The sequence below is a fragment of the Desmodus rotundus genome, chromosome 13, assembly GCF_022682495.2.
Source record: "Desmodus rotundus isolate HL8 chromosome 13, HLdesRot8A.1, whole genome shotgun sequence".
Taxonomy (NCBI): domain Eukaryota; kingdom Metazoa; phylum Chordata; class Mammalia; order Chiroptera; family Phyllostomidae; genus Desmodus; species Desmodus rotundus.
The window spans coordinates 48,952,155-48,966,635 of NC_071399.1; the positions used below are offsets into that span (position 1 = coordinate 48,952,155).

General features: G+C 46.2%; 1 protein-coding gene across 1 annotated transcript in view; it reads left to right on the plus strand.

Annotated features, from left to right (window-relative positions):
* The window catches only part of ERICH6B (glutamate rich 6B), an 80,528-nt gene extending 67,608 nt beyond the window's left edge, over positions 1-12,920 (plus strand). Inside the window, exons 7-10 of the mRNA XM_053916366.1 lie at positions 4,329-4,414; positions 4,558-4,710; positions 9,906-10,131; positions 12,666-12,920. Coding sequence (XP_053772341.1) covers positions 4,329-4,414; positions 4,558-4,710; positions 9,906-10,131; positions 12,666-12,920 — 720 coding nt within the window. The remainder of the gene's footprint in view (positions 1-4,328; positions 4,415-4,557; positions 4,711-9,905; positions 10,132-12,665) is intronic.
* Positions 12,921-14,481: the final 1,561 nt, after the last annotated feature.

Genomic DNA, 14,481 nt, shown 5'->3' on the forward strand with positions numbered 1-14,481 from the left:
CCAGATGCAAGAGGGCTGAGAAATGTACTCCAGCTGTGTGTCCAGAAAAAAAAAATGAGGATAGTGTGCACTAAGAGGAAAAGCAATCAAACATCTTAAAGTGATGAGGATGGCCTCACTTGTGGCAAAAATGTAAGAGCTAGAAACTGACGCTGTCAACTAAGGTGTGGGCCCTTCTGGCCTCAGAGTAGGAATGGGAAGTTCAGTATCCCTTCATTTCTTGGGCCTGTGCATAGGAGGGAAGTCAGTGGGACCAGTCAGAACTCTTACAGAGGAATTAAGTTGGAGCGGGGGGGGGGACTCTTCAGATTGTAACGAATAAGAGAGGGTGTTGGAAGCCTAAGAGAAGACCTTCAGTTTCCTCATCTCCCTGGCCTCAGCTCCAGTCTATTAATGAAACCTTTCTTGGTTTCATTCTCCAACCAGGCTAGTAAACTCCCTGCCAGTCCCACCTTGAAGCTGTTGCTCCTGAAGCCTCTGTCCCTCAACTAATCTTCAGTGCTGTCCCTGAAGCCAAGAGGAAGTTTCTCACCAAGATTTCTAAGCAGAGGATCCTTCCTAACCCACCATTCACATCAGACCACCTAAACCATCCATGAGGAGTGGGACATTTGGTTGGTTTTTGTTTTTACAAATGGGCAATAAATTTTGAGTAGTCTTCTGAGTCATGTGGAGCACGGCTTACAAGCGTGTACTGATGTTGAGGCAGCATCCAACCTGGCCAGCCCAGGAGACAGCAGCTCCATGGCAGCCAGGTAGAGTTCATGGACAGACGGATGGCAGCAGAGCAAGCTCACAGACAGACAGCAGCTGTCTCACAGTGCAGGGTCCTACCAGTGAGGCACTGTTTTTTTCTCTAGTGGAATTGAAGGGCCAGAGATGTAGTCCCTTCTCTCTTAGCTTTTAGGTCTTAGTCTCTTACTCTGTCCCCAAGCAAATGGTAATGAAATTTAGGCTTTTAGATACGCCATTTATTATACATCGTGCATGCATGTTACGCCATATGTGTGTGGTGAGGCTGGTGTGAACAAACCTACTGCACTGCCAGCCCTGTGAAAGCACAGCACGCACAGCACAGTAATGGGCTGTGCCCTCCAGGGCTGTGTGCATGCACTTCAAGGTGTTCCCACAATGGCCAAAAGACACTATTTCCATGTCTGTCATTAAGTGGCACCTGCCTATAAATTCCCAGTGAGAGAAAAATGTAATGACTTCATCTCTGTGTCAGATTTTGCTTTCCCCATGGGGTCCTCCTCATTAGGAAAATCTCATTACATGACAAGTGAATTTGACAAGCAGAAAACCTCTTGAGAAAGTCTGGCTTCCAGGCAGCTTTTGAAAATAAGACCAAAAATACAAGTATCCTCTTCCATGAGCAATGTCTAGAGGCTTTTTACAGACCATCAGGAACAAACCAACCACAGATGTTCTTACAGGGCACTTTTTTAGGTTAAAAATAAAAGAGCAGTGATTTGTAAACTAAATGTGTGAGGTGACTGGGAGCTTAATGGTGAGAGGTAGCATGTTTCTCCACTGACAAGCCTACAGGTTGGGGATGGGGCGGATTGCAGGAGTCTAGCTCTTCTCTCACTGGTAACTCTGTGTACATCATTAAGCCTCTTTTAAATAGGGACAATGACAGTGCCTATTTTGTTGGGTCACTGTGTTGTGGCACTAAAGTGTTCAGTTTAGTGCTGGGTGTGGGGATAGTCATTTATAGGATCTTCTCATGTCCTGTAGTGGTTTTCATCCAAATGCCCAGGTTCCTGGGCATTTAAAGGCTGTGTCCACCTTGGCCAGGTAGACACAGGCCAAGGTTCCTGGTTGGTTAGAATGTCATCCTGATAAGCCAAGGTTGAGGGTTTGATCCCTGGTCAGGGCACATACATGAATCAACCAGTAAATGTATAAATAAGTGGAACAACAAATCAATGCTTGTTTCTCTCTTCACCCCCCCTCCCATCTCCCTCCCTTACTCTCTCTCTAAAAACAAAAAATCAGTAAATTAAAAAAAATTAAAGGCTGTGACCTAGAGAGAAAGCCACAGCAACTCCTCAAACAGCTGCATTTCTTTCTTTTATTTTCTTAGATATTGGCTGCAAGCTTTCCTGAACAAAGGACTCTTTAACTGTTTAAAACAATAGTTTGAAAATCACTGGTCTGACTTCCAGTTAAAGTAATATGGAATCCTATATGATGTAAAAAGCTGTCTCCAAACATTTAGGAAATTTAGATGAAATGTAAAAAAGCATTCCTTTAAATGCAGAGCAGCATATGTAAGAGAGACAGTAAGGAAAATAATACCAGAAATAGAAAGACACTGAAAAAGCAGCATAGTGAGAGTGTGAACAAGCGTGAGTGAGGTGGGGGTGTATGATGGGAAAGGGAGGGGTAGGAGCAGGCAAAAAGTGCATCCCAATAATCCAGAATTATCCTGGGTTCCAACGCAGGATAAGAACATGAGATAACTGGAGGACGTGCATCCTTTTCAAGCACATGTGAAACAGCTACAACAATTGATCACACACTAAGCCACAAAATGAAAATCAGCAAACACTAAAGGGTTGATATATAGACTATGTCTCTTACCCCAGTGCACCTTAATTAGTAATGATAATGGAAACAAAAGCAACTGGTAAGTTGTAAATTTAAAAATGCACTTGTAAGTAACTTGTGTGTCAAAGAAGAAATCATATTGAAAATTTGAAAATGTTTAGAATGGAATGAAAGGTAAACATCTACACTCATGGGAAGCAGCTAACACAGTGTTTTGAGAGAAATGTTATAGTTAAATGTTTGTATTAAAGAAGGAGGAGGAGGTGGAGGGAGACCAAGAAGAAGAAAGATGAAAATCAATGAACTCAATATTCAAATGAGCTCAAGGAATTAGAAAAATAAACCATAGTAAAATAGAAAACCCACAGAAACTAGAAGTATATAAATCATAATTATAAGAGCAGAAATTGATTACAACAGAAACCAAAGAAATAAAAGAATAAACAAACCAAAACTGGTTCTCTAAAAAGACTAATAAAATGGGCAAATCTTCAGGCAAGGCTGATCTAAAAAAAAAGAAGAGAGAAGATACCAATAATATAAAGAATGAAGACAAAGACATAACTACAGAAGCAGTAGAGGTTTTTTTAAACATTATATTTTATTTATTTATTTTTAATTATTTTATTGTTTTTTCAATTACAGTTGTCTGTATTTTCTCCCCTCCCCTCCCCCCACCACACAATGGAATTCTATGCAGCAGAGAGAAGGAAGGAAGGAGCTCATACCCTTTGTGACAGCATGGATGGAACTGGAGAGCATTATGCTAAGTGAAACAAGACAGGCGGTGAGGGACAAATACCATATGATCTCACCTTTAACTGGAACATAATCAACAAAAGAAAAAAGCAAACAAAATATAACCAGAGGCATTGAAGTTAAGAACAATCTAACAATAGCCAGAGGGGATGGGGGAGGGGACACATTATATTTTAAATGTTTATAATAATAAATTTGAAAATTTACATAAAATGTACAATTTCCAAGAAATATATAATTCACTCAAACAGATTCAAGAAACAATAAAAATCCTGAATATTCTCCTAAAAAAGATTTGTTTAAATCCTAACTCCCAGAGCCTTAGAATGTGACCCTATTTGGAATATTGGTCTCTTCGGATATAATTTCTTAAGATGAGGTCATACAGGAGTAGGGTGGGACCCTAATACAATACGACTGGTATCCTTACAAGAAAATAGCCACCTGAAGACACAGAGACATAGGGGGAGAAGCCCACAAGAAGAGGGAGGCAGAGATTGGAAAGGCGCAGTACAAGTCAAGGAAAAGAAGGATCTTCAGCCATCACCAGAAGCTAGGAGAGAGGCCTGAAGAAATTTTACCTTAGAGCCTCCAGAAGAAACCAACCTTGCTGACATCTCGATTTTGGAATCTGGCCTCCACAGCTGTGAGAGAACAAATTCCTGTATTCTCAAATTTCCCAGTTTATAGCACTTTGTTATGGAAGCCCTAGGAAACAAATACAAGCAATAACCACTAGAGTGATTGAAATGGCAGTTTAAAATTTGCATGCACACGGGCACACATACACACACACACACAGAATGATCCATTTTAGCCTCCTCATCACATGGACAAGTAAACTGATACTCTGTGAGGTTTCTTGTACAGATTCCCTAGCTGGTTGGAGGTAGTGATGGGTGGGATGGGCATCCAGAGTTAGCGGATAGGTCCCAAGCACTCTAGTGACAACTCCATGCTCTAAATTAGATCAGCCCCTGTGCACTTTTCACGGCCATGTCTTTTCTTCCCAGGTGCCTCAAGGAGATATAAAATTAATTCTCTACCCCAATGAGAGTATCTTCCAAATTCTCTTTCCTGATGGATCAGGCCAGATACAGTATCCACTGGAGCACATATGGCACCTAAAAAGTCTGTGATTCAGGGCTGGGGCATGGGTTCTACTAAGGCCTGCACCCTTGGCAGGGCTGGGCTTCTTCAAGGGGATCCCAAGGGACTGCTTGTGCCTTAACCATCTCCCAGTTATCCATCAGGAAACCTGGCTATGCTCATCCTCAGTACGAAAGAGAGCAAGTTCACATATATCATTCTGGAAGACAGTGAAGAAATGTGTATTCAGGCCCTTATCAATAACTCTGGCCATGCCACCTTCTATGATGAAAACAGAGAAATCTGGTAAGCTTGAGACATGAGTCCCAAACACTTTTCCCCATGGAGAAGCAGAAGCAGTATGGTTAAGGCTTGATTCTTTCTCTCTCTCTCTCTTTCTTCATTTGTGAATTCATTCATCTGACTCACACATATTGGAATGCAGACATGGGTATCATGATGGACCATTAAGACAGGTCCCTGACCTCAGACAAGGAGCAATGCTTTCCCTATGGTGAAATAGCAAATACAGACTCAATGCAACCACCTCTATTGGCTTCATCTCCTCTACATCTCTTGAGAGTCAAACTTCATGACTCTACAAACTACAAACTACAAATAGGATAATTCTCCTCTGTCCTGGAGGCCTCAGAGAGGAGCGTGTGGCGAGCACTCTGGAGGCATGTGTATTGTATTCGAAACTGTAACTTATAAATATTTCATTGTAACTGAACTTAGTTCTTAGGTTCCCATTTCTAGTGATGATGGAAAACTTCATCTTACCAATTTAAGGTAATTCAGCCACTTCAGAATTTTTCCCCATCTCTTTGGGGTAAGTACTGTATTTCTCCAGGATTCACTGTTCCCCTTGCATTCCAGGTGGACCTATAGTGGGAAGTGCATGTTATCTTGCATCAATGTATACTTTCTTTCTTAGTGTCAAAGCCAAACTTTTTCTTTTTAATTTTAAAAAAGGGGGATTTTCACTCTCCAGGCCTTGGTTTTTAAGAATATTTTCTCTGCTATGGGTTATTTCAACACCTTTTCCTACCTGACTACTTTGTTCTCAGAGATGTCTGCCCTCTCCAGAGGGCCCTTTATATAAAAACTGATGTCTGAAAGTTTTTGGAAACTGGTGGGAAAATACACTGGATACAAGAAGTGCGGAGTTGTAGAGGCAAGAAACTCAGTCAATTATCCCAAAAGGCATCTGACTACATATAAGTGGGCCTCTTCTCCGTAATGACACATATTTTTAGGGCCAAAAGAGACCTTGGGGAAATCTACTTTCACTTTCTTGATGAGAAAACTGAGGCTCAGAGAAGCCAATAGGTTATTTGCCCTGAACCATACATAAAATTACTGGGAAGAAGTTTCATACATTTTTGACTCAGGCTAAAATTAAGCATTTTTTAAAATTATTAAATAAGGTTCATAAGAGAAATCACATCTTATCTCTGAATCTCAGCCCAACAAAAACCAAGGGAGCCCTGGCTGGTTTGGCTCAGTGGAGCACCAGGCTGTGAACCAAAGGGTCCCTGGTTCGATACCCAGTCAGGGCACATGCCTGGGTTTTGGGTGGGGTCCCCAGTGGGGGCCGCAACAGGCAACCACACATTGATGTTCCTCTCCCTCCCTTTCTCCCTCCCATTCCCTCTGTCTAGAAATAAATAAATAAAATCTTTTTAAAAAACCCCAGGGGAAGGATGGTGCTTAGAACTGGAGAAAGGCTGAACCCCCACACTCCAGATTCTGATTGTCAGGTTGGCATGGGGCTGGAGGTCTTCACCAGGTCAGCTAGTGTGGGACCCAGGCCCGTATGCCCTCCACTGGGCCTTCAAGGCTTCAGAAAGCAGCAAAGGCCCATGAACTAGCTGCAATGGCCCATCACTGCCCCATCTGCCAGGCGTGGCCCCCTGGAGGACCACAATACAAAGACAGGGACCCTGAAGGAAATACTTCCATCTTCTCATCAAAATCAACAGGAGCCACCTCTGGTCCTCCCCTCAGGTCAGGAGTGGATGGCTATTGTGCTGACTCCTCAGACTGTTGCTGGGACTCCAGGTCAGCCCCAACCTCATGAGAAAATGGACCCAAGGTCCTGCCCTGAGGGACAGCACTGGCCAGTGGTTCAATCTTTCTGCCTTGCTTCCAGGCACTAGCCTCATAGCTATTTCAGAGTCTAAGAGTCCCGAACTTCTCATTTCCCATCTCTTTCCTTGAGACCTGCTATCTTCTTGTCTTGAAGTTTTTCTGAAACTGCTAACCACCTCACCATATTTGGGTTCTCAAGAGTGGGAGATACACTGGCTGCTTTCCCTTCTAACCCTGAGCTCCTCCTCTGCTGGAGAAAATGGGGAGCTGTCAGTGAAAGCTGATCACTTAGGCTCACAGTGGGCCTCGTAAATCTCTGCAAATGGCTGTGCAGCATCCTGCCAATGGGGCCAAGGCCCAGGAGACCCCAAGGGGCCTCCACTCGTCCTCAACCTGGCCTGGCCCCTCTGCCCACCCACCTTCTGCAACCCCTGCCTTTCTCTCCTTGCTCCCTAGCTGCCCCCACAGCAGGACAGCACGCCCCACCCCCATAGTATCACTGTCGTTTTTCTTGTCCTTCCTTTTTGGTGCTGGAGGAGCAAGCAATAGAGAAAGGGCAAAGATACCACCCCTTTCTCTCCTCAGCATGTCCGGGACTCCCTGCACACAACTGGTTCACTGCTCACCTCCTCTCACTCAGCTGTACGCAGGTGCTCAACCTTTGTGTCCTATCTCCCCACAAAGCAACTGCGTCTTATCTGGGTCATACTCTAGTTTGGCTTAACCTAAAGCAAAGCAGCAGGCACTTCAGGCAGAGACCTGAATGAAAGAACTGTCCTTGTATATCCCCCACACACACATCACCCCCAAAAGGTCATACCACAGGGCAGAATGGGCCAAGCTGTTTCCCTCCCCAGGGGCAGCAGCACCAAATTAAACTGTGATCCCAGGGAAAGGTCCCCAAATAAATTCATCATTAGAACCACAGTCCCACTGTCACAGAGAGAAAAGTTTTGTGGAAAAGACCCTCCTGCTCAGTCAGGGCCCACTGACTCTAATAATTGCTAGAAATTTCCACAGCTGCTCCCCAGGTTGCAGCCCCATCTCCACATTCAGTGCTGATGCTGGTGCCGACAGAGAGATCCTCTGCTGCACCCCAGGCACTGGGAAGGACTTAGAGACACACTGTTTTAAGAACTAAATATTTCTTGGGTCATTTTTCATTTTTGTCTCCTCGGGGAAAGGTAGACCGCATACTTGTATTTTGCTGGGGTTGGGAGGAAACTAAACCTCAGCATCACCCCCAACCTCCAGGCTTGGGACTTGAGGAATCTCAGACCTGACCTCCCACCAGGCTTCAGGGCCCATACAGCAAGGGGCCCCAGACCTGCCTAAACTCAGGGTTCTTTGGAGAGGTCTTTACACCCTCTGAGAGGAACCTCCAGATTCAGATAGCTCTGAGTGTTCTAGATCCCATTTTCCTGAGGAAACCTTAGCCCACAGCTGGGTGCCCCCACACAATGGCAGATCTATAACCCCAGGGAGCGGGAAAGGCCTAGTGAGAGAACTCTGAGAGGAGCCATCAAAAGTGTTAGAGCTGAAGGATCTGCTCCCCCACAGGGCAAAAGAAAACTCCCCTCTCTGCCCTCTCCATCAATGATAATAAGGAAATTGTAACATTGATGGAGTTATTGCTACATATAAGCATATAATCCTCACAACAACCCTATGAGTAAAGTACTATTATTATCTGCATTTGGCAGTTGAAATTGAGGCATAAAGAAGTTAAGTATCTGGCTCAAGATCACACAGCTTGCAAGTGGCAGATCCAGGCTTTGAACCTGTAGACTCTGGCTCCAGCGCCCACATTTTTAATTCCTCACGGGCATACAGCCTCTTTTCTAAGTAAAGAGAAATGAGGTTGGCCAGGCTGGGGCCTGCTGGTGAGGGCCTTAGGACTTCTGCACTTTCCTTGATGAACAATGGGAAGCAACAGGAGAAACTAAGATTGGGAGTGACTAGGAGTGCTCCTGCTGGAGGTGAACAAGGCAGCACTTAGCTGGCCTCCCTCTCTGAGCCGACCTACAAGGGCCCTGGACAGCCCAGAAGAGACCTGGCAGGTAGTCTGAGTAATCCAGGCTCCCCCAAACCCTACATCCTTCTGATTAACCCAGGTCTCAGATCTCTTCCTTCTGTATTCAGTCCTCAAGAGAAGGTGCTCCCCCAACAGCACAGATTCCAGGGACAGCCCTGACGGGATTCAAAAAGCAGAAGCCAGGGACAGAGGGATACAATGGGTTTAAAAGGCAAGAAAGGATGGCTCATAAATGAGTAGGGCCTGGGCTGGGTGAGGGAGAAGGCCATCCACCCCTCACTCATCCAGCACCTATTTATGTGGGCGCTGGCCACAGTGCTGAGCAGCAGGAACTCATCAGGCAACCAGATGGCGCGTGGCCTTTGCCCTCCAAGACCACGTTTTACATTTACATTTTAGTAAGGAAAAACATGATAAACAAGTACAGTTGATTCTCATTACTCAAGATAGTTCTGTACTGTAAAGTTTCCATGAACACTGAATTAGTGAACACAACTCACTGCTCCTGGGGGAAGTGCATGTGTGTGTTTTTCACATAGAGTCACGAACATGAGCAGGGGGTGAAAAGTGGAGGTATCTGATGCACACATTTCCAGCTGAGGCTGAACAAGGTGACTCTGCCTCCCAGAGGGTGTGAACAGGAGGGCAGGGCACTGTAGCACAGGAAGCCTCAGCTCTGGGGCCAGGTAGAATCTACCAGGATGGGTTTGCTTTTAGATTTAAGATTATCTCTGTGAGATATATATATATATATCTCTGTGAAATTATATATATATATAATTTCTCCTAGGAACAATGGGTTCAGTATTCACTAAGCATTCAAGGCCTTTTATAGACCCTAACTACATACCACAAATAACAAGAATCAACTGTATGTGTTAGTAAATTACATGGAGGAAACTAACAAGGGGCAAAGATGGAGAGTGATATAGGGACCAGAGGGCTGGTCAGGACAGGGTCTCTCTGAGTAGGTGATACTGGAGCTGAGACATGAAAGATAAGCAGGAGCCAGCCATGCCACCAAGGAGGGTGGGGGGTCTGAGGAAGCAATATGGCAAAGCCCTGACAAGGTGACAAGTACACACGCCCCTGGGACTGAAAGGAGAGAGTGGGAGTGAGGGGCCGGGCACAGTCCCACACAGCAGGGCTGAAGAGCGGCACCTAATCTTGGGCTTCCTTCCTGGGCAGAATTTCTTCAATCTGCCAAGACCTGTGGGAACCTGTGGCCTGTTTGTGGGCAAAGGTTGAAACAAGAAAGGGAAAGAGAGGGAGGGAGGGAGGGAGGGAGCAGGCCTGTGTTGCCACAGGAGAGGCTGTGACAGTCGTCCCAGAATGAGATGCTCTGATTACCTGATGGGACTTCTTAATCCAGGTTGAACCTGAGCCAAAACCTGGGCTACTACTTTGCCAAAGGCAAACCCCAGAAGGCCTGGAACTGGTGGAATCTGAACCTTCATGTCCACGCACCCCCTGTCCAGTCTATCTCCTTAAATATCAACCAGTACATCAAGGTACAAATCAGGAGCCAAGATAAGATCATCTTCCACTTCATCCACCAAACAAAGCACATTCGCTTAAACCTGGGCACCAAGTACAAGGTAAGATCTCAGCACCCCACACCTCTGCCCACCTGCACACAGGCCACTGCTACTTGGACTGGTCCAAGCCATGAGCCCCTGGGCCCTCTACTGCATGACTCCAACCCACAGAAAACAAGGGCGCCTCCATTAACCTGCTGCTTAATGCACACAGAGGCATTAATTTCTCTTCCCAACACCATGACATTTTGCTCTGAGGAAACTGACAGCCTCAAATTGCTTAGTCATAAGCCAGATCCCATCCACCCCCAAAAAAGGTAACATGAGTTATCTTGCCTGACACTTAACTACAATCGTGTGAAATGGCAGGGCCAGAAACAAAGGGGAAATCTATGTCACCAACCCTGCTGCTGGTGTCTTCTTCTCTCCTCCCCAAACTTGCTCATCTCAAAGCAAATGACTGCCTGGAAGTTCAAGGTCCTCTGCCTAGGCCAGGCAAGATGTCACAAAAGACTGTAAGTTTCCTCAGGCTGCTATAATAAATTATCACAAACTAGGGGCTTAAAACAACAGAAATTTATTCTCTCACAGTTCTGGAGGCTAGAAATTTAAAATCAAAGTGTCAGCAAGACCACGCTCCTTCTCAAGGCTCTCAGGGAGAGTCACTCCTTCCTTGTCTCTCCCAGCTTCTGGTGGCTCTAGGCATTCCTCAGCCAGCAGAAGCGTCACTCCAACCTCTGCCTCTATCTTAACATGGCCTTCTCCTCTGCGACTCTGTGTACCAAATCTCCCTCTCCTTTCTCTTATAAGGATACCAGACATTGATTGGGTTTAGGGCCTACCCTAAGTCCTTATACAAGATTCTTAATTACATCTGCAAAAAGTCTATTTCCAAATATGGTTATGTTCATGGGTTACTGGGGATTGAGACTTGAACATGCCTTTTGGGGGCCACAATTCAACCCACTACAAATGGTGATCCCAGACCGTAGAGTGCTCACTGTGAGAGGGCAAGAAGATGGACTACTGAGACCCTTCCCGGGGACCAGACTCAAGGAGAAAATAAGGCAAACCACAGAAGGCTGGGATATGAACCTCTATGTCCATATACCCCGTGTCCAGTCTATCTCCTTAGCCACCCACTGAGATCCACTAAGACCCCGTCACTGGGCCGGCTCCCCTCCCCTATTCCACAGAAGGCTGTTTACAGACCCACCAGAGAGGCATTTAAGACCCCCAAAGGCAGGACTGCCTGGGAGACAGACAAATGGACATGTCTCTCAGGAAGTGAGCCAGACAGAGAAGTGGGTTGAAGGAAGAAAGAGGCAAACAGTAGACTCAAGCAAAATTAAGCTCTATGAATATTATTTGAAATGAGAAGAGGGAACATGGTAGGCATAGGGTGATCAGCCAACCCAGTTTTCCCAGGACTAAGAGGTTTTCCAGGTCGTGAGACTGTGAAAGCTAAAACTGAGACAGTTCCAAGCAGATCCAGATAGCTGGTCACCCTAGATACCCTTTCCTGGGAAGGCCTGCTATTTTACAAGATAAATAATGAAGTCTCAACCTTCTTACCTTCCCTGGGTTTCCCAGAGCAGCCAACCCAGGAAAGAGATGATGAATTCTCATAGTCTACACCAAGTTTTCCATTTGCCCCTGCACAGTGGTGACTAGCTAAGAGGGGGCAGCTGGAGTGGAGAAGGTATGATGACTTGGGCCACTGGCCTTCAAAAAACAGTGGCATTCCACTGAAGGAGCAGGGGCAGCAAAGGAAATCAATGTCCAAAAGGGAGATGAATGACTGATGTGGTCAGTCTGGTGCCAGTGGAGGGTGGACCCCAAATGAAACAAATGTAACTCATTGGCAGGGGCCACCCGGACCTGACAGCAGTGTTCCCTGAGAACATGCCAGGCCCTCCTCTTCCTGTGTGACACCAGGCAGACCTCTTGCTCTTTCTGAGCCTGTTGCCATTTATAAAATGAAAACATTGTTGTAAGGCTTCAATAAGATGCTTTATGTGAAAGCATTTTTTAAACTGGATACTTCATAGAAATAGAACATATTGGTATGATCCTTTATTATTCCCCCCCCAACTCCAGGGCACCTTTTGCTCGGCCTTCCATAGTTACAAACTAAGGCAGAGCTGGAGCAGAGGTGGCCTCACTGGGTGCTGCCTCATCCCAGCACAACCCAGACACACTCCAAGGGAGCCCAAGTGGAAGTGGGGCTCATCTGCTGATGCTTTGGACAATCTCCTGGCTCTGGCAGTGCCTGTGTGGTAGGGAATCCATGTGGAGAAGCCAGATGCCCCCAGGAGGGCACAATCTTTGGAAGGCAGGTCACACCAGGGCTCAGAAGCTGGTATCCTTTGGTCTGGGTTCAGGCTGGGGTGTGCCCACTGGCACAGGCTCAGTGAGTGTGCTTGGGAAGCAGCAGAAAGGTTGCTGCTGGCAGGGCTTAGAGCACAGATTTGCCCTGAAGAGTGAGGTTTCTGGGTAAGACTCAGTTCTGGTCAGGGGGCCCTAATCCTGGGGTGGGGAGAGCATGGTGCTGGCACATACATCCTCACCTAGCCTTCCATGAATTCCCACAGCTCATACTCCCAGAGATGCTGAGTGAAATGAAGAAGAAAGCGATCCTGGAGGTAGAATTCAGTTCAACAGCTCGGAAAATCCAGATCCTTCTGCGGAAAATGAGCAGGATCCTGAATTTCCTGACCATCTGTGATTTGGAAAACTTCTTAGAGGGCACCAAGATCTTGCCAAATGATGAAGTCCCAACCTTCTTACCTACGCTGGATCTGCTGGACGACATGGGTCTGAGGGAAACATCTTCCATCCCAGACTAAGGCAGTCACCACACTGTCCCAGGGCTTCTCCAGCACCTGCTCAGTGTCACTGGGAAGTGAAGTTGTCAGGAGTGCCAAGGAAGACCCAAAGTCTTGTTTATGTCTTTTGAGAGTTGTTTTATAATTTGGGGCCTGTCATAGCAACCTGGTTTGAAAAAGAAAAGTGTTTTGAGGTTCTGACAGAATCTGTGGCTGGGGACAGAAAAGACTTAATATTCAGCCCTGACATGACAGCATTAGAAGCAAATTATTTCAATAGGCAATATATGTCCACACCGGTCCTGCTCGCTTCTACCGGTCGCTGGAATGCAGAAGTTCTTTTTGTGACCTTCCTGTACTTGGGATGACTTAGACATAGACTGTCTCAAAGTCTAGCTCTACTGAGTGCCTGCTGTGTGAACCTTGGGCAAGTAGCTTTATGCCTCAGTTTCCTTGTCTGTAAAATGGGTCTAGAAATAGTAGCTCTCACTAACCCTGACCTCATCACAACCCCCTCCTCTCCCTGCAACCAGGGAAGAGGGAAACCTAGACAGCAAACCAACAGCAGCCTTCAGCAGGTCCCCCAAAGCAGGAGGCAACTGAAGCCCAAAAGGACCCACAGTAACCCGCCTCCAAGAGCTGGAACCATTTTGGTCACTGGTCATAGCCACCCACTCAAGTAGGTAAAACAAAGTGGGAACTGTGCAATCTGGATGTAAGATACAATGGGTCTCAGAAAGGACTGGAGGATGGAAGGGTCTCCAAAAGCCAGGAGACTTTAATTCCCATCTCTATGACACTCTTATCTTGTTCTGGAGACATGTTTTCTACATACCTCATTTCACATGACTTTGTCTCCTAATCTGTCTCAAAACACCTCAGTGGTCTCTGATTGGCCTGGCTGATCAGGTACAATGCAGGCTGGTAAGGGAGGGTGGGGTTGTATCTTGTAAACATAGGTCCTAGTTGGTGCCTGAGCATGGGGAGGGGTGGTGGTTTCCAGAAAAGGAGAGCTCAGGAGCTGGACAGTGTGCCTTTTCAATCCCTTGGACACAGCAAATTTCCCAGGGTGATCTCAACCACAGCCTAAACTGAGACAGAAAACCCCTTCTCACAATTAGCCCTTCCCTGCTGTGAACAGTAACGCCCAAGCCCACCTTCCTGGACCTACTCTCCTGCTGACCTCAAACTGCCTGCCTCTGATGCTTTGTCATCACTCCAGACCATGAGGCTGAGCAGCTGAGGTGGGACTAGGGTGGTAAGGCCCAGAAGGGTGTTACACAGTCACTTCCCCTCTCTGACTCTCACACTTTGTTGGTGAGTAGTATCATCAGCTAAAAGTGCAGATTAGAATTGATAAACAGCCCAACTTAGTTCGTTTTCATTTCTAGAAGCACCTTTTCCTGCCACGTCACTGAAGATAATTGGGACAAATGACCACTGGAGAAGTGTACCTGTACAGGCTGACCTCAGGATTAGTGTGTCTTGTTCGCTCTGCACCTCTGCTCAGTATGCACAGAATCCTCTTTCCTCACCAGGACTAGAGACAAAGCTCCTGAGTCACACTTGGCAACAAACAAAT